At 33.6% G+C, this 25,387-nt stretch overlaps 3 protein-coding genes across 4 annotated transcripts; 2 read left to right on the forward strand and 1 right to left on the reverse strand.

Annotated features, from left to right (window-relative positions):
* The first annotated feature begins 349 nt into the window (after positions 1-349).
* Positions 350-7,202, forward strand: LOC125074208 (neuronal acetylcholine receptor subunit alpha-7-like). Of its 2 annotated transcripts, none has more exons than XM_047685839.1 (11): positions 350-428; positions 2,205-2,344; positions 2,827-2,871; positions 3,003-3,112; positions 3,453-3,633; positions 3,811-3,886; positions 3,968-4,162; positions 4,246-4,442; positions 4,540-4,784; positions 5,044-5,146; positions 5,233-7,202. In XM_047685839.1, exons 1-11 carry the CDS (start codon positions 350-352, stop codon positions 5,383-5,385), a joined length of 1,524 nt encoding a protein of 507 aa, XP_047541795.1. In that variant the 3' UTR covers positions 5,386-7,202. The 2 variants fall into 2 exon arrangements, with proteins under 2 accessions (XP_047541795.1, XP_047542574.1); XM_047686618.1 differs by having other exon boundaries at positions 4,540-4,751.
* Positions 7,203-8,000: 798 nt separating this feature from the next.
* On the forward strand, positions 8,001-12,495 carry LOC125069112 (acetylcholine receptor subunit beta-like 1). Its single transcript, XM_047678524.1, has 9 exons — positions 8,001-8,082; positions 8,933-9,069; positions 9,276-9,430; positions 9,576-9,666; positions 9,818-10,165; positions 10,331-10,524; positions 10,610-10,768; positions 10,894-11,158; positions 11,230-12,495. Exons 1-9 carry the CDS (start codon positions 8,022-8,024, stop codon positions 11,392-11,394), a joined length of 1,575 nt encoding a protein of 524 aa, XP_047534480.1. The 5' UTR covers positions 8,001-8,021; the 3' UTR covers positions 11,395-12,495.
* A 3,374-nt stretch (positions 12,496-15,869) lies between these two features.
* On the reverse strand, positions 15,870-25,234 carry LOC125067478 (DNA-directed RNA polymerase II subunit RPB1). Its single transcript, XM_047676131.1, has 7 exons — positions 25,113-25,234; positions 24,558-24,827; positions 24,166-24,472; positions 22,058-22,349; positions 18,553-21,980; positions 18,199-18,390; positions 15,870-18,106 (listed from the first exon to the last, which is right to left on the reverse strand). The coding sequence occupies exons 1-7, from the start codon at positions 25,191-25,193 to the stop codon at positions 17,004-17,006; spliced, it is 5,673 nt and encodes a 1,890-aa protein (XP_047532087.1). The 5' UTR covers positions 25,194-25,234; the 3' UTR covers positions 15,870-17,003.
* Between the last annotated feature and the right edge of the window lie 153 nt (positions 25,235-25,387).

Genomic DNA, 25,387 nt, shown 5'->3' on the forward strand with positions numbered 1-25,387 from the left:
CCGCACACCGGCGGCTCCGCTGCCCCACGGTCGGCCGCACTCCGCTGAACAACAATGCTTAAAAACACAACGTAACTCGACAGACCAAGCGGCGGCGTAGTCGGCAATGCTCGAGGATCGGACGGCACGCGTGGCCGTCGGCGAGCGGTCCTGAAGAAAATTTGATTTATGAAAACCACAACAGAATTATTTTTTAAGCTGATCGTATTCGACGGATCGGAATAGAGGGGCAGGAGTGCGGCGAAGGGAGGCGGGGGCCGGTGTCGCGGGTGTCGCGGATCGAGGCTCGGGCGGATGATGGCGCGGCGCGGCGGCGCAGCGGCGCGCGGCGCGGGCTCGCGGCGCTGACATGGCCGGCCGGGCGCGCCGCTCGCTGCTGGCGGCGCCCGCGGGCCTGCTGCTGCTGCTAGGCCTGCTGTGGCCGAGGGGTAAGCCTCAATGCCTACCCTCCATGATCCGCCTCCACGACTATCTTATTCCCATATTCATGTAGTTTGGTAATAATATCACCTTTAAAATAATAAAACTTTAGTTTTAAAACAAAAATATATAAAAGCAAATTACTAAATAAGCAAAAACAGTTTTCAAAACAATTATTTTATGTTGCTGCTATCCTTCCATTATATTTGCAATCATTAATGTAAATAAAGTCACTATAGAAACGTAAAAAATTTAAACAAATCTATTATTATAGAGAATTAAAACTTATTTATGTGATGTATTTATTAAAACTTTGTTTCATTTTTTTTAAAAACTTTTACGTTACTAAATAATTTCAAGATAAATAATAAAAATCACGTAACGTAATAAAAATTAGTCTTTAATTTCAATTGGTATTTAATATGCCTATATAAAATATTTTATAAGCTTAGTAACTTCGACAGGTATAAATGAATAATAAAAAAAAATAAGACCAGATCAGTTTAGGAAAAACTTTGCTATGTATAGACAATGATTAATGCACGTTCTTTAAAGACGAATAAAGTAACCCATTTTATCTATTCCTGGTAGAATTTTCTACACCCACGTCTAGCACATTTAAGTCCGCCTACAAACGCTTAGTCGAGTACCGAAAAACCATGAAAGATCTCTGCCCGTTGAAACATAAGAGGGGAAAATTCCACACAAAAGAATGTGCTTTTAAGCGGTGGCATTTTATTGGAGGCAATCTCGAGAGCGTTTATCGTCTGATAACGTAACATGTATGAGAGAGTTCGCGAGATCGCTCGAGTAACGATGTACGTACCTTGGGGTTAATAGTGGCCCTAACTAGCGCCAATAATGGCACTCTTTATAAATGAAATTCTTATATCATGTCCACAAAAGTTATTTAATGTTAAAGCAATAAATAATATATATATATTAATATATAGGAATATAAATCATGCGATTAATTTTTTTTTAAACATGAATTTATTGTTAATTTTATAATAATAAAGTGTTCTTGTTAATATGGAACAAAACATTTGAATTATTTATTGCATGCTTTTCTTTATAGACGTAAAAGAATATTTTCTAGTATGATTTATTTATTATCTTTACAATTAAATGCGGGTTTTTAAGAATTGGTCGTAATTTTATTTAGTATAATTATACCAAAATTGTCTTTTAAAATGAAAATAAAAGTTGAATTTCGTGAAAACCAACTTACAACAATTATTTTTTTAAAAAACTCATAAAGTTTGTTTCTATTTAAAATATTGGTGTTTTATTTTTACTAAGAAAGCAAAACGGAAAAAACAATATACATTGTTGTATTCCGATTTGTCTTTTCTACATTTTACATGAAACATGTTATAAAACCGGTCAAGTCAAAGATAGCAAAGCGTTTTCTTTCACCTTGTATAGAGCAGTTTCCAATTTCCGTTTAAAAGTTGCTTGTTTTATGTCTGACTAACACATACAACACAGTCATTTGTTCAGTGATATTTTTACGACGTATCCTTTATTTCTATATTGATCTATCCATTTTTATTAATAGCAAGATTGGAACTAATAATTCAATGTCGGGTTAAATATTTTTTTTTCAAAATTAAAACTGAACATTTTGGTATGTACATTTTAATATCCATTGTACAGGACAAAGAAAAACCATATATCATTCGAAAATAGATGTGCAATAAATTGAGCGTATATCGATTACATGTATTGTTTATATTTGATCAGTTGATATTCAGTGTCTCTAAAGCGTTATGCATTTTTAGAGGCTCGCTGTGGCTACCACGAGAAGCGGCTGCTACACCATCTGTTAGACCACTACAACGTGCTGGAGCGGCCCGTGGTTAACGAGAGCGATCCGCTCCAGCTCTCCTTCGGCCTCACGCTCATGCAGATCATAGACGTGGTAAAATATTTAAACATATATGTATATAATTCATTTTCTAATACGTATAATCCTCTAAATAATCATTTACAGCTTAAAGTATAAATCTTTAATGCAAATTGGTATATTTTCTAATTATAATTATTACACTCATCATGTTACACGATAAATAAAATAAAACATTTAAATATCCTCACACATATGTGACTTGTTTATATTATGGTATGTTTTATATACCTACATACTATAAAAATAAAATGGTTCGTAATATACAAATCATAATATTTAATTTTATCCAACACGTACAAAACGCTTTTAAAAATATGGTTTAGCGTATTGTTTTTGTAGTAATATGTATGTATTTCTTTGAGTAAATGTATTTTCATTCCTTTATTTACCTCGCCTAATGCAGTGAATAGTTATAAAATAATTAAGCGTGCTTCATGTCTAAATAATAAACTAATGCTAAACTTAAAATCTTCTAATTAAATAATCTTTCACAGGATGAAAAGAACCAGCTACTTATAACTAACATCTGGCTTAAACTAGTAAGTATTGTGGCCATAAACTCATCCTATAAATAAAGTCGTGCTAATAAAACTTTAAATATAAATAAAATATATCATATAAATCCAATATATATTTACAATCGAAAAAAAATATAACTTATTTTGTTTAGGAATGGAATGATATGAACTTAAGATGGAACACTTCAGACTTCGGCGGAGTCAAAGATTTAAGAGTTCCGCCACATAGATTATGGAAACCAGATGTTCTTATGTACAACAGGTAAATAAAGGCTAGACAATTTAAATTCGAAATATTACAATTTAATCTAAAAATGTCAGCTGCACTTGGAAACAACAATCAAGGCCCGCCTATTGGAAGTAACCTCTAATACGTGTGCCCACACGAAGTGTTTTATTTGTTATTGGCCACGACGATACAAGATACGCAAGATGGTGTTTAGTCTTTTCCCTTTGGTTTCGTTTGTCACATATTTATACCAACTACAACGGTAGCTAACGTTTTAAAAGATCATAATACAACAATAACAATATTTTGTACAAATAAACATATGGTATAAATGTCGCAAATTAAAAAAAAAACATGTTTTTTAATAAAACAGTGCAGATGAAGGCTTCGACAGTACTTACCCCACCAACGTGGTTGTGCGAAACAACGGCTCATGTCTATACGTACCACCTGGAATATTTAAAAGTACTTGTAAAATAGATATCACCTGGTTTCCTTTCGACGATCAAAGATGTGAAATGAAGTTTGGAAGCTGGACTTACGATGGTTACCAAGTAAGAGTTACTTTTTATTTTTTTACCGAAATATATTAAAGTTATTTTGTTGTTCCATTCTTAGAGATATCCAATAAAGTTTACTACATTTATCAGGTCTTGATATTTATCGAATAAAACATTTACGATCCGACAAAGGAATGTAAAATTCTTGCCTTACAGTTTTTCTTGTTTTAGCTGGATCTTCAACTACAAGACGAAGGAGGTGGAGATATAAGTAGTTTTGTTACAAATGGAGAATGGGAACTTATAGGTACTGTTCGCTATAATGATGAATATTTAATGATTTAATAGGAACTATAAATATTTATATGAATGACTCATTTCTAAACAGGAGTACCAGGGAAGCGTAACGAAATATACTATAACTGTTGTCCCGAGCCGTACATCGATATAACGTTCGCGGTGGTAATTCGGCGAAAAACTTTATACTACTTTTTCAATCTTATCGTACCATGCGTGCTCATTGCCTCAATGGCATTACTGGGTTTTACTTTACCACCGGACTCCGGAGAAAAGCTTTCATTAGGTATGCATTATTTGTAACCTTATTATATATGTACATATATATCATCCAATTAGAAAACTGACTACTTCATTCATTTTGAACAGGTGTTACAATTCTGCTGTCCCTAACTGTGTTTCTGAATATGGTAGCGGAAACCATGCCAGCGACATCAGATGCTGTTCCACTATTGGGCACATATTTTAATTGCATTATGTTTATGGTGGCTTCTTCGGTCGTATCCACGATACTTATTCTTAATTACCACCACCGACACTCAGATACACACGTGATGAGCGACTGGGTATGTATAAACTACTAATATCTATACATACATATTTAAAAGATTATATTTTGTATATAGCTTATAACTCGTATTAATTTTATTCTAAATTGCGTAGATCCGATGTGTATTCCTCTACTGGCTGCCTTGGATCCTTCGTATGTCACGACCAGGAGACGCGGCCACGCCGCCACCCGCTCGCGCCCCTCCTCCTCCAGATCTGGAATTGCGCGAGCGTTCTTCGAAATCGCTACTAGCTAACGTGCTCGACATCGACGACGACTTTCGACATACCCACGCGCAGCAGCCGCCTTGCTGCCGATACTACAGGTCCCTCGACGATCTACACGAACACTACTCGCCGTAAATAGCACGGTTACAATATTACACCCCTGCCTCGAACGTTCCGCAGTCAAACCCGGCCGAACAGCTTCAAAAACATCATTAAACTCATCTAAATTCACAATTTAATTCACATATTTTAATTTAGATAAATTCTCTGAGTCTTGGGTTTTTCTTGACACGAATCCGCATTAATCCCGTAGCGCCCAATACTCCCTTTGCCGAACCCGTAGATTAGATTACAAACATTTTTAGAGAGTACAAAGTCTTAATTTCGTAGGAGTGGCGAAGAAAATGGCGCGGGTCTAGCGGCGCATAGCTGCTTCGGTGTCGACTACGAGCTCTCTCTCATACTTAAAGAGCTTCGAGTCATCACAGATCAGGTGCATCTTTTGAAATATTTGACATATTCCTTTTCTTTACTTTTCTTTTTCAAATAGAAATAATACTAAATGTATGTTTGTTTTAGATGCGCAAGCAAGACGAAGATGCGGACATTTCGCGCGACTGGAAATTCGCTGCCATGGTCGTGGACAGACTGTGCCTTATTATCTTTACCCTGTTCACAATCATTGCCACGCTAGCCGTGCTACTGTCCGCACCCCACATCATGGTGTCGTAGCGACCCGCCCGCTTGCGGCTACGCATGCGTAACGTTCTGTGATACCGCGAATATAAATTAAGTTGTGATGTGTGAAGAGGTTTGGGCGCCGACGCTGCGACGTTGGAGTTGCCGCCGCTTGCCTCGTCGCCCACGCCCCCCTATAGTGATAAGTTACCGCTGACTGCCATCCCTGTGCATGAACCAAATACTGCCTATTCTGTCTCTTGTCCTTTTATCTTTGAGGCCTCTCTTTCAGCGGCTTAGTCTTTGCTCTTCCAAAAATTAACGACTGATAAATTTACTTAGAGACGCTATAACATCTTGTCTCATACAGTCACTATTAATATGCAAGTCAAAACATTAATTTTCAGTTAAAATAAATTGTATTAAGCGTTGGTACATTTTTCGTAAGAAAAATAGTATTAAAATGACCAACATTGCAATAATGTGGTATGACACTGGCACTTGACCGGGCTTATTATAGTAATCCACGCTAGAATAGTCGCCATTTTGGTCTAGAATTTATGATTGTGGTTAATTCTGAAATTTGTAGCACAAAAACGTCTTCCTTCTTACCGTTGAACGACCTGTCGCATTTAAAATTTAAACTCTGTTAGATCTTTCTCAAATCTTAAAATTTATGTACAGTTTAGGATTTGGGCAGTGGAGCAATCGCCCTTTGTTTCCTTCTTGTTCGATTCCGTGAATCGTGGTTATGATCCCTAACTTTATTTTCAGATGTATTTGAGTCAGTAGCTAGTATAGAACTTTACAAACAATGTTGATTCAATTGGTACAGGTTGTGATATGCCTCGTTGTGAACGGGTCGATATTGTTATAAATGGTAAAATATCCAAAGCTATAGCTTAATAAAACGTTCGTTAAAAGTTGTAGTTAAAGTATTATTTTATTAAAATCATACTTTGGTCTTTCGGAATAACTTATACAAATAATTACATTATTACATTACATGGTGATATCACGTTTGTACCTTGTACTTCTATCGATACAATCATAACACTGAAACGATGTAGCTTTTTAAAGCTTCTCAGTTAAAAAGTATACAAAAGAGTATATATCCATACTTTAAAATAGACAATGAACAATGGATTCATATCTCACATTATTTTGATCACTCTTTAAGGTTATCTACAAAAAATCAGAATATATCCGTTTGTGATTTTTATTATACTGAGATGTCTTTATACCAGCGACAGAAAAATAACAAACATCGATTTTTTACAAATCTCAATTATTAAGTTACCTCTCAAAAATTAAGGCCCTAAAACCAGTCGATTTGATAGAATCACTGTAAGTTAATTTATTATATCATGTCATCCAATTTATATCAATCATTTAATGTCTTACTTATTACTATTATTTTCGAAAACATTGTACACCTCCTAAAAGGAAAACATAAAACGAATTGCTGGAGCTGCGCGGATACACTCATAAACCGTGTCGAATGTACCCTCGCAGTCCTCCTTTAGATGATGTTTTCCTTGTCTGAGGTTATGCTTTTTAATAATCAGAGACGTTCCTTTGGAAGTTGCGGAGCGGATGTGATTATTCGCCAGTGTTTTCTAAATTACCTTAATTTATTTATTGTTATACGACCTGATCTCCTCAATCTTATGGTCGTGGAGTGCCGTGCGGAGGATAAGGCGCATTATTTATCTCATTGTTGGTTGCAGTAACTATCTTTGTACTGGATAGTGCAGTAATGCGCCGCATCCACGTCGGCGTTGGGACGATGTTTGTCCCCGTAATTTGTTCAATTGTTAGGGTTAATACTCTGAATTGCACTTTGTTTATTAAATATAAACGAATGAAAATATATGTTTTTTATTTAAACTCCTTCTAGTTACCTTTACAGTTCTTATTACTAAGTCAATATGCGCAAATACGCTCTGACCTATATATTCCTAGTCGGATTTTTGGGAGCAGCCTGAGTAGTTGTATACAATCGATGATATCCCGAGGGATACTTGCACATGCGCACATCGAGAATGCTGAAGCGACTAAGGCATATTTCTCTGCGACTACTACACTAGACTCAGGGATTTTAATATTTGTCCCTCGACAAAATGATTTGTCGAGGTCGAATGATCTAATTATATGACAAAAATAACTAAAATTAATTACACATAAACAAATAACATTTCTTTATAAATTACACTGCAAATCCATCCATGATCGAATTCTATACTGTTACTGATTTATAAGATAAAAAAATATGAAAAATATTATATATAATATAATTAAATATTATTATTATATAAAATAAAAATAATATAGGCATATAATAAATAAGAATGTTTAGTTCATTAATAACATATTATTTTCAATTTAGGCATAAAATATGTTTTACGTTTACTGTTCAGAATGTTAAATCAATATTAGTAATTACGCAAAAGTAAAGCAATTAGTAACATATTCAAGCTGTGTTAGAAGGGATTGATTTGTATGCTTCTATGTTACAATAATTATAATTGAAAATATTGATATCGTAAATGACAAAATATAGGCATTGAATTTGAATGTGTTCTTAAAAGTAAAGTTGTGTGGGGCGGGCGGTGGCGGCTCGGGCGTAGGGCGCGGGCGTGAGGCGCGGCGCGGGGCCGTGCGTGCCGCGTGCGGCAGTGGCCGCCGCCATGACGGCAGGGTCGCGCGCACCCCTGTTAGCCATCGCTCTATTTGCAGCACTTTATTCAGGTACGCGATAAAAAATATTTTAATAACCGCAAAAAAATTATTTCATGTAAAATCTTATCTGTAATAAATATTTTTCGACGATCGATCAAGTGATAACTTATCTTTAATTGAAAATAAAACCTCACAATAATATAATTAAAGAAATATTTTATAATTGTATATTTAAAAAATGCAATATATTTTTACAAATTTTGTAAAATACCGTATACTTCTTTTAAATATAGAATGCATGGTAACATCAGTGTGTTTTTTTTTAATTTTTTTTTTTGCATTAATTTAGTCAATTTAGCATGTAATTGAATCCAAAGATGTTTTTAAATCGCCAAAATTGAGGATTTTAATTTAATGTTAATCATTTTTCGATGATGCGATGAATATAAATATATTATAAAGCTTATCTCGCGAAGTGGTCCTTATTGATCGCGGCTGCAGCATCAGCGTAGTACCTACCTAGCGCTTGTCTGAAGAATCAAACATTAGAATATAGATTAAATTTGATGTTCCTAAAAGGTGTGGCTTATATTTTGTGTGTATTTGTTTGCGTGGCTATAACCACGACTATATGCAACAATTGTTTATCTTTTATTGTATAGTGGGTTTACTTTCAGTTTTTATAAGATAAAGTTTCAATGAACCTACAAAGAAATTAAAAAGCCGTATATCTCATTCAAGACATTTTGCTTGAGGAGCGCACAATCAAATAGCGAGTATTTTTATTTGACATAGATGCTAATGCATTGTAGATTTTTTGTTATACAACATATAATTTATAATCATAAATAATAACAAATTAACTCTTTAAAATTATATTAATTTCTTGTTACTATAAAAGTTTAATTGTATTATATAGGATGGTGTTCAGAAGACGAAGAGCGACTAGTCCGAGACCTGTTCCGAGGTTACAACAAACTCATCCGACCTGTACAAAATATGACACAAAAAGTCGATGTTCGATTTGGTCTAGCCTTTGTACAGCTTATTAATGTCGTAAGTTAAAATAATAATTACATTTTCCAAATTGATATACTTAACTTCAATACAGATATGCAAATTATTTGTAAACGCTTACCAATAATATAATTTTGCTTCTAAATATGAACATATTTTTATCTCATGGATATAATAAATTATTAATTTACTTTAGTATCTAATAATTTAATTCGTGGAGGTTTTTACTTTTATGCTATTTTCAGAACGAAAAAAATCAAATTATGAAATCGAACGTATGGTTACGGCTTGTTTGGATGGATTATCAGCTCATGTGGGACGAGGCTGATTATGGAGGCATAGGCGTGCTAAGACTTCCCCCTGACAAAGTTTGGAAACCAGACATCGTGCTCTTTAACAAGTAAGCGCCCTTTTTATATTATTTTTCATTAATCAATTATTGAACAATTATTAATGCATTGAAACTTGTACTCTTTTTTATAAACAGCTTATAAATAAATTATATTTCTCAAAGTACTTAATAATCAATTGTTACAATTTCACAGCGCTGATGGCAATTATGAAGTACGATACAAATCTAATGTTTTAATTTATCCAAACGGAGAAGTTCTTTGGGTTCCGCCAGCCATTTATCAGGTATAAAAATCATTGGAAATTTTTACTTAATTATAATTCAAGGGATTATAAGACAAGGGAGGAATTATAAGTCAAGGGATTTTGAATTATAGTATTTTTTAATATTCTAAGAGTAAAACATACAAATCATAAAATAATGTCATTTTTACAGAGTTCATGTACCATCGACGTAACATATTTTCCGTTTGACCAACAAACATGCATCATGAAGTTTGGATCGTGGACTTTCAATGGTGATCAAGTATCGCTTGCATTGTACAATAACAAAAACTTTGTTGATCTGTCAGATTATTGGAAATCTGGTACTTGGGACATCATCGAAGTACCAGCATATTTGAATATATATGAAGGAAACCACCCCACTGAAACGGATATAACCTTTTACATAATTATTCGGCGGAAAACTTTGTTTTACACCGTTAATTTAATCTTACCAACTGTTTTGATATCATTCCTTTGTGTTCTGGTCTTCTACTTGCCCGCTGAAGCTGGTGAAAAAGTAAGTAAATTTTAAGTCCCCTTATTTTCCAATATTATTCCTAAAACATATTTCTCCTTCAGTATATTTTTAAACTATATATACAATTGTATCAATACTTAGTTTTAACATTTGGATTTATACAATCATTTTTTTTTTTTAAACAGTCAATCTTTATCATTTCAGGTAACATTAGGCATAAGCATTTTGCTGTCACTGGTCGTATTTCTACTTCTGGTATCAAAAATTCTTCCACCGACATCTCTGGTGCTGCCACTCATTGCAAAATATCTCCTGTTTACATTCATAATGAATACCGTCAGTATTCTTGTAACTGTTATAATTATTAACTGGAATTTCAGAGGACCTAGGACACATAGGTATTAATTTCTTTATCACGTCACATATAAAATCTCAGATGTACTTAGTAAGTCTATGTTCTTATTTATATCTATATGTTTTTAGAATGCCACTTTGGATCCGAAGTGTCTTTTTGCACTATTTACCAGCGGCGCTACTCATGCGTCGACCACGTAAAACTCGTCTGCGTTGGATGATGGAAATGCCAGGAATGGGAGCTCCACCACATGCAGCGGCTCCTCACGATTTACCAAAACATATAAGGTACGATTAAGTTACCAATATAAAGCAATCGATAACAATTTGTTTAATATATTAATATCGAAACCCTTTTTAAAATAATAGTTTCATAAAATTGCTTAATAACACATAATTATATCTTAAAACAGTGCGATTGGAGCTAAACAAAGTAAAATGGAGGCAATGGAACTATCTGATCTGCATCACCCTAACTGCAAAATAAATCGAGCATCTGGTGGAGGGGGTGAGGTTGGCGCACTGGGAGGACTAGGAGCCCTTGGCGGTCTCGGACTTGGTGAAAGACGAGAATCAGAAAGTTCTGATTCTTTACTATTGTCTCCCGAAGCAGCAAAGGCTACCGAAGCAGTGGAATTTATAGCAGAACACTTACGAAATGAAGATCTTTATATTCAGGTAAAAACTTTATTCAACGGCGAGTAGTTTCCCATTTTGTAATATATTTTATTAATGTAAGTTGTTTTCAGACCCGAGAAGATTGGAAGTACGTAGCTATGGTGATCGACCGACTGCAGCTTTACATTTTCTTTTTTGTAACTACTGCTGGAACTGTTGGAATTTTGATGGACGCGCCTCATATCTTTGAATATGTCGATCAAGATAGGATTATTGAAATATACAGAGGAAAATAAGCTTTACTGCACATCTATAGATTGTGAATGATAGAAATATGATTTACCTATAATCTTTCTAAAACAATTATTTCCTAACAAGGTTAAATATTACAGACACTGTTCAAATCATAAATATTTATTACGAATATAATACGACTTAGCGTACTAGATACTGCTTTTAACATCATGTTCAAAGGCGGCTTAAATAAAAACATAGTAATAAAAAAAAATTAGAGGGTTCAATATTTACCATTAATATAAGGTCTTCTTGGCTCATATATTGCTCAGCTAAATAAAAAACAGAAGTTGAGACATGACTACTGTATTAGAGTCTTAGATTTTAGAAAATATGCTATAACCTTAATGAATCGTAGCTTAAATTAAGAAATACCTACTTATAGAATTATGAAATGGCTGTGTTCGATGTTTATAAAAGCACAATATTAATGAAATAAATGAATTTTTATGTAATTTTGTATATCATCAGCGACTAAATTCTGTATTCTTAAGTAATTACCCTAAGTCCTAGGATAATTTAATCACAAATGTATAGGTAAATACCAGATTCTTAAATTGATCACATTAAATTCTTCAATTGATTGCCCCTTACTATGAATTCTATAAATTCGTTTTATAAATTTCAAAATTCAATTCGATCGACAAATTTATACAATACTAGGAACTAATTACTCTTAAGTTATTTTATTTTATACACAAGTCGTCGTTAATCTTCGACGTAATAATGATAACTTAATTAAAAATCATATAAAATTAATGAAGCATATTATGCGACTACCTATATGCCAATGTAAATGTACAACCCGGTCACAGCATCTGTGCACCCGGCGTCGATGACGTCATATCGACGTACTGGTACGTTGTGAGAAACAAAACATAACTAGAAATATTGTTTTGTAATAAATATGTGATGGAAAATAAATAACGCAATCTTATTTACAAAATATATTATTTTTTAAATGAAGACCTACATTCCAGCGAGGTGTACAGATATGGTGACTGTGTTGTAATAAAAAACTTATATCTAGTCTATGTTTAGAATAATTTGTTGTGAGAAGAATCTTCCAAATAATTTATTGATATATATGTAAGTAGACACCATTTATAATATATTTCAATACGAATTCACAGTATTCGTTGAGAATGTTGAAAGGCTTGTTCTTATTTATAAATAAATTAACAAACACACTACGAACATTGTTTTATAAATTAACAATAGATAAAATAAATTTAATACGTTGTTTTTTTTTATTGAGCTGCGTCAAACGTATCTTTGATTTTCCTATACATAGTAAACGAGCATAAATACAGTGTATATCTGAACTATATTCTCATACTTCTGAAAATCGAACTGTTATTCTGAAAACTGTTATATACTAAAAAAAACCTTGACTAATGACTTTAGATACAAGAAAAGCATATTTATATTAAAATACATACAGGGTTATTGGTACTTCAAATTTTATTTTAAATTTGTATTAATTAAGTAAGTTAAGTAAATAAGTAAGTTTTTGTACATTGGTTATTATTTTAAATCAATTTTGTGCCAATTTTAAAGAGCGACCTTTAGTACGAATTCTGTCATGTTCGAATACGAATTTCCACCAGCGTCCTTTCTGATCATTTTATTTCGGTTGGTTTGAAATAACTTCCTAGTTTTTATACATTTTCGAAAAGCTAAGTAAACGATTATGTTTTTAAAATAATCTGCAGAACAAGTTTCATAATGTTTTGTTTTTGTTTTTCAGGCACATTTGAGGGAAAAAATAAAAAAAATATTGAAATAATATCGTTTTCCGTCTTGCATTTTTAAATTTGGACCGATAATTATTGTTAAAATATTGAAAAATATCCAGTGTTTAATCGTTTTTATAAATCAGAAGAAAAAAATAGGTTTCAATTGATACTTTTTTTTAAATAATTTTTTAATGTTGCATTTTTGACTTATTTTGAAAAAATCTAAAAAACGTGATAACTCAAAAATGGTTAACTTTTGCATTATGCATATAGGGGTTAAAATTATCACAAATAGTCACCCCTATCACCTCCTAACGGGAATACGTCGAATTACCAATAACCCTGTATATATATGATCCTCTTCTTAAGTAATTAAACATCTAATTTGAATCTGTTATTGTGAAAAAGGCTCTTCAATATACAAAATTAAATATAAGAAAAAGATAACTTACTACGAAGTCTTCTCAAAGACAGTAGAGAGAGGTTTTAGGAAAATTGGGTATCATCCATCATCGTAATCTATTCAGAAATATTCGCTCGGTACATATACGCTTCTGTTTATTAGCTACAGCCTTTTGATATAATTATTATGATAATTATGATGATCACTTTAATTGTCATAAAAATACAGAAAATACAATTCAGAAAAACTAAATGAATTTCGATATTTATGATAGGTGACTCAAATCCAATTAATAAAGATTATTATCAATGCACAAACTGTTGTTGGTGTTGTCTAATTTCGGTAATTCTAGTCCAGGACCAGATAATATGTCTAAGCTTTCACTTGCCCGTCAATGCACTTGAGTATTTACTTAAATTTTACAATTATACTTACATGAGAAAAAAGGTATTTCCAGATAGCTGGAAAAAACCTTAGTTGAGCCAACATTAAAGTCTCACAAAGTAACAAGCCTAAAAACCTATGTTATTGACCTATATCAAGGGATATGTGTACATAAATACATGAAACCTTTGCAAAATATTAGAAAAAAATTAAGTAAAATAACCAGATGATATATAGAAACAAATATACATCTCCCCATTTCAGTATGGACTTCGACAATTCAAATCATCAATAAACCATTCAATGCACACAGTTTTAAAAAAAATAAATGAAATAACATTACATGAAATATTCATAAATATCAAACGTATTAGCATTCGTCAGAAATTTTCTTATTTCTAGGAATCACTTTAGATTCAAAACTTCAATGGAATCCTCATATATCATCCTCGACAGGGAGACTCAGCTCCGCAGCATGAGCAGTTAAAAAAGTTAGACAACTAGCAGATGTTGATACTGCTCCATTAGTTTACTTCGGTTACATTATGTGTTACGACATTTTACTTTGGGGTAACGCTGCGGATATTGAAAGTAAAACTGTTTTCATACTGCAAAAAGGAATTGCTAGGTCTATTTACAATCTAGAAGCACGAGCCTCCCTTCGGAATGTTTTTAATATAGTGGATATACTTACAGTTGCTTCACAATGTGTAATATATTTACAACAATATTCAAATGTCATCGTAAATCTGATCTATTGTTTCTTGTGCTATTTTTTTTTTGTTGTATAATAGCTAAACGCTGGTCGCCAATTCTCTGTCTGCTTTCTTCCATATGTAGATATTTGACTATAAACTTGACATGTAATGAGGAAAGATAAAAGTTTGTGTCTGTTTCTAAATTTGTAAGATAGAGGTAGGTAAGTCGATAAAATCATTCATTTCTGGACTCCATTTTTTAAGGTTTTTACGACACTGGTGGTGAGCACGAGTTCGTTGACAATATTTATCTCCTGTGCAACATCCGTTTGTTGTGCACCGAATGATGATAAGTGTGACGAAGATGCACACAAAATGGCGCAGAAGATGGAATTGATGGGAATAAAGATATGGAGAATGAGTAAGAAATCTGTGAGGTCTGTTCTGCTAACCATGGCACTTTTGCCTGCATATTTTATTTTTATCATATTATTCCCACGAGTAGCTAGGAATTTAACAGTCAATCCAAGCGAATCCCCGCGTTCACTGTGATAAGGCTAAATGAAATTAGAGGTCCCCTTGTCTCTAAAGTTTGCAAACTTAGCCCCACTTTAGATATGGAGCCCTCGGCGTACGCTGTTTCAACTTGGCTTTGGTTGTATCTCTCTTAGTCTGTATTCTCATCTTAAGTCAATCAGGCGTGAGTAGCTTTACCGGCATAGCCCTAAAAATAATTGAAGCGGACAAGCCCCATCACGTCGACAACGTTGAGAAACGACGACACGGAAAGAAACACTTCAGATGTAAGAAGAATAGGCGAAAGATATTCAGCGAAATTTTACTCAAGAAACGTTCGACTTCGGCCAAAGATTTCACCGAAGCCGTCATTGGCTTTAATAAAGTATTCGGTATTCAACATGTTACAAAAACGTTTAAGTAAAACTCGCTATTAGTTGTTTTATGCTTTTATTGATATCATATTAAAAGAATATTTATACATTTAATGCAACTTAAAACCTACATTACATTGTATTTATCTTTACTATTTTTTTGGGCGATTGATATTAAATGCTTCAGTTATTGGCTATTGGAGCTCGTGAGTTTAAATTCTATAATTATATCATATATGTAATAGGTATTATGTTCTGACGAAGTGATGGTAAATTTGAGATTATTTTAAAATATATCCTTTTTATGATAATCTAATAAATTGTGAAACAATTGGGTTTCCTTGTATGATTTAAACACAGAACTTATCAAATTTACTTACATGATTTAATCTTAAAAGATCAAGCAAGGATTGCTCCAAAATGTTCCTTATATAAGAGCTTAATATAATAATTTTTCCTTAACAATATTTAACTGTCTGTAGACTACAAACATTTTTATGATGCTGCTGCTCCCAACATGATCAGCATGTTAAAATGCATCAGCCATCAATAGAAATTCCTGTGAGTACATTTTTTACTTCGGATTTTATTGAATATATTTACTCCATTCTTAGGCAACTAAACTTTTAATAAGTACTTAATAAAAAAATAACATTATTTCGTTTTAAAAGAAAATAAATAATTTATTTTGAATCATATTTATTTCGTGTAACTTACTATAGTTTAAAAACAATTGGTAAGAATCCAATCATACGAAGGACTTATGATACAATTAATACAAAATATAAAGTCTGTTTCTAATAATCATATTTAATTACTAAAACTGAAAAATTTACTTAGCTACATGTCAAAGATCATATAATATCTTTTAAATATTAATCATATAACCGATAAAGAACCAATTATTATTTAGATAGGAACCAATAAAGATAAACATTTATAAATGTCGGGGAAAACCAAATGCAAGTATTTTCAGCAACATTACATACTCAAAGGTGCTAATAGTTTCTTTAATATTTTGATTTGATAATGATGTTTTTATTTTATTTAATTCACAACTTAGTGTCGCCAGAATAAGCACTAAATAAGTATTTTACATTACAATGAATATAGGTAGGTAAATTTATTTATTCTATGTAATTGAAATAGTGAGCTTAATCAGCAATAAATAAAAAATAAAAAAACAGATTTTGCACATGTTAACATAAATAACCTCAGCCATTTATAAATACTTTATTTATTGGCCACTATACACACTTACTTGCCATTCGTGTTCTAATATTATAAAATATTTTATGTAATACAAGCAAATAGTTAAAATTACTTGATCAGTTTAACAATGGTAATGTTCAAAAGAAAAAGTGGAAAAAATATGAACAAATATTATGTAAATCCTATACTTTCCACGAACAAATATTTACTTAATTATAAAAATATTTTTTTACATTTAATGTATCTTACTTTCTAAACTTATATTAAAAGTATCTTTGTTTTACTTTAATCGTCATCATCATCATGTGTAGGTGATGTTGCGGAATAGTTTGGTGTTGTGGGTGAGTACGATGGGCCAGCCGAAGATGGCGAATATGCTAGTGACGTGGGTGAATAGTTTGTAGATGTAGACGTATATGTCGGTGATGTCGGAGAATATTTAGTAGAAGAAGGCGAATAGCCTGGTGAAGTAGAAGAGTAATTTGGTGAAGATGGAGAATAGTTCGATGAGGAAGGTGAATATTGTGTACTTCCAGGATGTTGGGGCGATGAAGGAGAATATGCTGTGCTCGAAGGTGAGTACTGTGGACTTTTAGGTAAATACTGCGGACTGCTGGGACTCCCTGCCAGTGATGGCGAAGTAGGGGAATAGTTTGGAGATGGAGAGTACTTGAGTGTTGACGGCGAGTAACTCTGGGAGGCTGGAGAATAAGCTGATGTTTGGGAATAAGAAGGACTTGTAGGTGAGTATTGAGCAGGTGTTGCTGTATAATTTGGTGACGATGGGGAATAACTATGAGAACCTGGACTGTAAGATGTCGGAGAATAATTAGGCGATGAACAATATCCCGGAGATGTTGGAGAGTATGCCGCACTTGTTGGTGAATATGAGGGGCTGGTTGGTGAATAGGTCGGACTTGTAGGCGAATAACTAGGAGAAGTGGCTGAATAGCTTGGAGATGTTGGCGAGTATGCTGGGCTCGTCGGAGAATAGCTTGGCGAAGTTGGCGAATAACTGGGCGATGTCGGGGAATATGACGGGGACGTAGGAGAGTAGCCTGGCGAAGTCGGAGAATAACTTGGAGAAGTTGGAGAATAAATAGATGTTGGTGAATAGTTTGGAGATGTTGGAGAATAGGAAGGGCCGGTAGGTGAATAATGAGGGGAAATAGAAGTAAGGCTCGGTGATGGGGCCGCATAGACTGGACTAGTTGGTGAATATGACGGAGATGCGCCTGCAGGTGAAGCGTAAGGAGACAAAGGAGCGCCAGGAGAACCTGGTGAACCGGGTTGTGGTGACCATGAACTACTGTAAGCTGGTGACAATCCAGAAGCGTCCGATGCACCTGACGGCGAAAAGGATGGCCCAGGAGTCATGCTGCTGCCGACTGTAAACATTCGAAAGAAAAGTTAGATTAAATGAATTATGGATCAATAAAACTTACTAATTATGATTTCAGTAATTTACGAAAAAAATTACCTTGACCAGGGGACCAAACAGATGCTCCATATCCAGGGGTATTTTGATTAGACCACGGTGTCATTAACGGAGTCATAGATGGAGTTCCAACTCCGAAGTATATTCCAACACCAACGCCCATGCCCACACCGAGACCTCCCATTTCCATTCCATGTTTGCATTTTTCAGCATCAAGTAATAAGTCGAAACAGCCTAAAAAAAAATATTTAGTAAATACAATAAATCAATCTCAACCTCAACAAATTTCTATAAAAATAAAAAAACCACAATATTGAAAAGATCTTTTGTGTAAGGCAAATACGAGATATTCAACTCTAGACCTTAAAAAAATAAATAGTATATTATCATGCTTACCAGTTCCCATCCTGGGTAGTTGACCCATAATTATGTTCTCAGATACACCTCTCATTGGATCAACCTCAGCGTGACTTGCGGCGTCAAGCAAAACATCTACCGTTTCCTCGAATGAGCATCTCATGAGAGCTCCTGTATCTTGTCTATTGATACCATGTCGAGTAATAGCCATAAGATGACCTTTAGCAGTCATTACGTCACAAAGTAAGGCAAGGTGACGATAGTTCACGTATAAACCGTAGAACTGTAATACAGCATTCATTTCCTTTTCAACAGACTTACGCACAGCTTCAATACCTAGCACTTGGAATATTTCGCAAATATCGTTACTGAATGTTCTTATTGGATCCACGTCCCGTTCCGAAAGTACTTTCATTAATGAAGTACCATCAGTTTCTAACAACCACTCTGCAATAGCTTTGAATTCACCTTGATCAGTAATGATAATACGTTTTTTGGCTTCAGTTTGTGGTAAGTGCATGTACACTTTTGCTATGGCTTCTATACCTTGTAATGTCATATCAGATAACATGTTAGCTTCAATACATCTAAGGAACATATCATCTTCCATCTTGTCAACAGTTTCTTCATCATTATCTTGAAATTTGCTCTCCTCATTATTCATAATTCGGATACGTAATACTAATTTCTCTGCATTATCGTCATTGAAGATGCAATTCAAATCGTCTCCAAATCCTGCATTTATCTTTTCTGCAATTTGTTCCATAGTCAATTTCTTATCTGTCATTCTTTTACGATCTAATTCAATACGTAACAACCACGGAGAAATCTTTGTAGGGTCAAAGTCGGGCATTTCGTAGTAGACATTAACAAATTCTTGATCTTCAGCAATAACTGTATTTTGTGGATCGGGATCGTAATAAATAGCCGTGTTTGCAGTAACTTTTCGTAAAGTAGTGTGTTCCAATCGACATAACACATTTTTAGCTTTTTCAGCATCTCTAGCTGCACCTCCAGTAAGAAAAACTGTTAGTGAAGGAGCTTTTGGTTTCTTTGAAATATTGATAATTTCTTTTAGACGAGGAACACCAAGTGTTACGTTTTTAGATGACACACCAGCAAAGTGGAAAGTATTCAATGTCATCTGAGTAGCAGGCTCTCCAAGTGATTGAGCAGCTAAAGCTCCAACCATTTCACCCGGATTAACTTGGGCCTGTTGGAAACGTGTTTCTATTTCTCCGATCAACCATTCAAAGGCTTCACTGGAAAGTCTGTAATCTTCTGAAACAAACTTTGTACAAAGTGTAGATCTGACTAAACATTGGAAAAGTAGAGTTGCATTTTCATTGGCTTGTTTAGATAATCGATCATCACCAGCTACTATAACACATTTATTTAAAAGATCCTTAACACCTTGTATAACTTTGATTGGACTCAAATCAGTTTGCAATCTTTTATTAATATGGAAAATTTTTTGTACATTCCAGATCATTCTCTTGAAATTGCAAGGCAATACAACTTTAGATTCTCCACTGGGGAAAATTTGACGAAGTACTTCTCTATCTTTACACAACTGCTCCCACTCACTTTCAAGATCACCAATGACATAACCTGATTCAGTCAATTCTTTTATTATATCTTCATTGAAGATTCTCTTTAAATATCTTTCATTTGTTGGGTCAAATTTAAATTTCTTTTCAAATGCTTTATTAGATAGTTTCACTGTTGGTAGATTTTGGAATTCTACTGTTTCTCCTGCTAATCCATCTTCACCATATCTCAACTGAATCAACTGACCCACAGAGTTACGGACGGTGCCATCATAGTGAACCATGACGGACTCCATAGCCTTTATTAGACGTCGCTGAATATATCCTGTCTCAGCTGTTTTTACAGCCGTATCAATAAGACCTTCACGACCACCCATAGCATGGAAATAGAATTCTGAAGGCGTCAAACCAGCTAGATACGAATTTTCTACGAAACCTCTTGATTCAGGACCATAATCGTCTTTAATGAAATGAGGCAATGTTCTTTTACGGAAACCAAATGGAATACGCTTTCCCTCTACGTTTTGTTGACCGACACAAGCAATAACCTGAGAAATATTAATATTCGATCCTTTGGAACCTGCAACCACCATAGCCTTGAGATTGTTGTATTCTGTTAGAGATTTCTTAGCAGAACCTCCAGTTTTGTCACGAGCATCGTTTAAGATGCGGTTTACTTGGTTCTCGAATGTTTGCCTAAGTGTGTTACCAGGTGTTGGCTCTAGCTCCATGTTATGAGCCTTTTGAATAACTTCTATGACATCATCTTTAGCTTTGACTATAGCGCGCTGAATTTCTTGGTATGTTTGCGGATCAGCAATAGTGTCACCAATACCAATGGAGTGACCTTCCAATAAGAGCCAGTTATTAATCACAGTTTGAATATTTCCATAAAATCTTCCAGCAGTTTCATGGCCCAGTTCTAACATACAAATATGAAGCAAGGAACCTGCTGATGCACCCAATGATTTTTTACATAAAATACCCTTCAGCAACTCGCCATGTTCCACTACAACTTTTGTATCTCCAGGAGAAATCCAATTGTATGGTCCATCATCTTCTTCGTCTGGATGTGTGGAATGAGTTCGAACCATATTTACATTTCCAGGAATGATTAGAGTAAATATTTGCTTTCCAGTCCAAAGTGGTTGTGGTTTTAAAATACATGGTTGTGGTATTTTACCATCCCATGTTGGCAAGAACATAAGTAGATTCATAACTTGTTCTTTAGTCAAAAACACATCTCTTTTTGTCATTTTTCTTACAGCAGTCAATGTGTCCTGTACAATACCCATAACAGGTTTGTTTGCTTGTGGGGTGATAATCTGCCGTGGAGTTATATGTATATTCTCTACCTCTGCACGTGTTTCCATAGACTGCGGGACATGTAAATTCATTTCATCTCCATCAAAATCAGCATTGTATGGGGAAGTACAACTCAAATTCATCCGAAATGTTGACCATGGTAATACCTTAACCCTGTGACCCATCATACTCATCTTGTGTAAAGTTGGTTGCCGATTAAAAATAACCAAATCATCATCTCTCAAATGACGTTCTACTTTATATCCATATTGTAAATGTAAATCTGAGGGTTTAGGGTGGAATCGTAAATCTATTCTTTCTCCATTATCCCGCACTATATATTTAGCTCCTGGATATTGAGCATTACCACGTCTAACTAACTCTTGCATCCTATCAATATTGAAAGGTGTCACTAATTCTGGGAATGTTAAATTTTGTGCAATGGATCTAGGAACTCCCACTTGATCAATACGCAAATTAGGATCAGGAGTGATGACAGTCCTGGCAGAGAAGTCGACACGCTTTCCCATAAGATTTCCTCTAATTCTTCCTTCTTTACCTTTTAAACGAGCTTTAATTGCTTTAAGTGGTTTCCCTGACTTTTGCATAGCTCTGAAAGTAAATATACAGTTAAATACCAAAATATTTTTCTAGTGGACCATAATCTTCACTACACAATGTTTACTTACTTTGGCATTCCAGGCATGTCATTATCTACAAATGTAGCCACATGAAATTGTAACATTCTTATATTATCTGTAAGAACATGAGCAGCTGCCCCTGATTGTTCATTTCTCATTAACTCATTATTTGCTTTGATAATATCTGCAAGTTTGTGGGTCAAATCATCCTGATTTTTTGCCGAACCAAACATTACAACAGCTGGTCTAACAGCTAATGGTGGAACTGGAAGAACTGTTACAATCATCCAGTCAGGCCGGGCAAACTTAGGGTCCATACCCAAGATAAATGACTCCTCATCTAAAACAATAAAAGGTATAAAAACATTATCCACACTGCATTATTTATATTCTAAACTATAATATATTATGAATTAGAAATAAGTACAACCTCAGTAATATCACTATAAACATATTTGTTTATCTCAAAAAAGCAAGTACATAGCAGATTTTTGTTCTGTAAACAAAAGGCTCGAAAACTATATAGCTTGTGAGTCATAAGAAAACAGTAATAAGAAATCATGCAAATTGATAAAACATTTATAGCTGATTACAGATTAAGCACATTCAACTAATGTTATATGAAATAAATATGAAATTCACATATTAGTGATTATAAACGATTAGTGTCAAATATTACACTGTCCATTTGAAGTAAATCTTTATAGAAAGTTCCTTGACAAAAGAATATCACTGCTATTCCCAACAGAGTCACAACTAAATTACAAATCTAAGTGCAACAAAACTGACTAAAGACTCATCAAAAGGATTAATGTGACCTCTAAAGCACACATACAAAATGATTTGAGATAGTTTGGAAGAACAATAAACTATTGTTCATGTAAAGAAATTTAAGCATTGTAAGGATATATTTACATTATTTGTCAATTAAGTTTCTCTTTCAGGAAATCATGTTTTTTGAGTAATTATCTTTAAGCCTAAAAATATTACAACAATATTTTAAAGCTAAGTTTTCTTTTATCTCTACCCAGTACTGAAACTATTTAATAAATTTATTTCTGTGAATTTGTTTTACATTAAATTTTGTTATATCTGCTCTAGTTTTTCTATATTTATCAAAGATGAAAAAGGTAGTTGTTTTGTCAAATATAGGACATTTGGCTGCATGGTAAGACAAGCAGCTGTTGGAGGATTAAAATCCTCCAGCTGCTTGTCCAATGTACTTCTCTCCAATGTATCTTAAAATTTTAGTTAATCAGTATTAGTAAAAACTTATAAAAAGTTTTGTTTTTCTCATACCATGTTATTATTCGAAAATTAGCTACAGTAAAAATATTTATATTATTATATATTTATATAGGTATATTTTTGAAATACAATTCCTTTTTTTTGCTTTTCTTTAATATGTATAATATTACACATAATATAATACAATATGTACATGTTTTTTTATAGTAAGAGTTAAATATAGCCCTGACACACTGAAAATTTGATAATGATAAAACACTAAAACTTAAGATAAAGTAAATGGTTATACTGCTGTATGATACTGTTCAGTACCCCAGTAATGGTTGGCCAATATTCACTGATTTCCTTACAGACATTGTTTTACTTAAGTTTTTAATTTTCTTTATGTTTCATCAGACACTTCTGTTTTAAAATCAACACATACCGAGAAGTTTCAATTGTTGAACAAAGATGATGCAATTCACGAATTTAAGATTGTCAGAATATCATCACTAGACACTTTCAATAATCATTACACAACAAACTTACTTCACACGAGGGCCGCCCAAAAATTGAGTTGGAAAATTGTTTTTTATTTCCAATATAACATAATGGCATGTCTTGCTTGAAATATTTTTATATTTTAATAAGGACATGAATTTAAAAAATATAATTTACAAACAAAACTTACGTCTCCACAATAATTATGCTAATATCATGTACAATATGGATACACGCTGATAAATAATAAGATTTCTCGAACATAATGGATACACACTGATAATTAATATATCATAAATGTAGAAAATAAATCCAAAATTACATTTAAATGATAACATTACACTGTGATCCTTTATCTTCTTCCTCAGAATATCTTTTCTCATCAAAAATATTTTAATTCTATATACTGATCAAAACTTTTCAAATACCTGTAATATGTTTCAATATTTCATAAACTCTTTCTGCTGTAATAATTATTTTCTTATCTTGTGTATCTTCATTAGCATGTTTCCACTCTGCAGTCAGGTCTAAACCTTGTCGTCTAATAGATGGCTGATAGTGTCCACAACCTCCATGACCTGATCCCCTTTTACCTTCTTCGCCTTCTTTTCCAATATCCATATCCTCTCCCCCCTCACATATATTTTTACCTTTGCATAAATCATACACATATGTCAATCTTTTACGTGGCTGTCCTTTTGATTTCATGACCACTTCTTTTATCTTTGGATTTGTCTGTAATATAAAATTAATATATAGTGTAACTATTATTACATACCATGTGCATTTCAATATTTATATAAACTAAACTGATAATTACCGGACTGACTAGCAGCTTTGAACAATAAAAACAAACACATCTCAAAACTTTTATTGTTTTTGTTATAAAACCGATGTGAAAAACTGGTTTTGCTAAATCTATGTGTCCAAAGTGTCCTGGACATTCTGTCATATTTCCTGCACAGGTCTGACACCTGGAACTTCTGTCAATTACCCCTTGTCGAGGATCCATAAGCCCACCAAGCTTGGGCCTTCCCCCTTCCATAGTTTCTGGAAAGCGAATGCCTCCCTCTGTGACTGACATCCGTCGCTATAACAGAACACCATAATGCAATGAAACACAATAATGGAGTCAAATTTTAAGGATATAAAAATTCAGTTCATTCAGTTTACAAAACCTTTATATTGTTTGTAGAGTATATTTAAAAATCAAAAGACTTAAAGTTATTTCGACAACCTTTTTGAAAGTAACACATCCAGAAAAACACAACGCAGTCGTCAAAGATGCACACTTGCACAACATATTTTAAGCATACTTTGTTTTCACATATTTTAGTTCAATTTCATACACAAGCATATTACAAATTAAACTTACGATTTCATCTGGGGATAATATACCAAATTGTACTCTTTTAACTTGGCGCAAAGGCGCCTTAGAATCGTTCGTGGTCGCCATTTTGGACGACTAATGATAATGACAACGTTTGACAATCGCAGCATTTTAACTAAATTTTTAGCTTTGTGTTCAACGACAAGTTAAACCACAGAGTGTATAAACACTTGAGTTAAACAGCCAAAGATATTTTCTCTTGTTTATGGATTTTGATACTTCATGGATGCTTTTTCAGTTGAAGACTAGTACGAAACGCT

Source organism: Vanessa atalanta, chromosome 1 (assembly GCF_905147765.1).
Source record: "Vanessa atalanta chromosome 1, ilVanAtal1.2, whole genome shotgun sequence".
Taxonomy (NCBI): Eukaryota; Metazoa; Arthropoda; class Insecta; order Lepidoptera; family Nymphalidae; genus Vanessa; species Vanessa atalanta.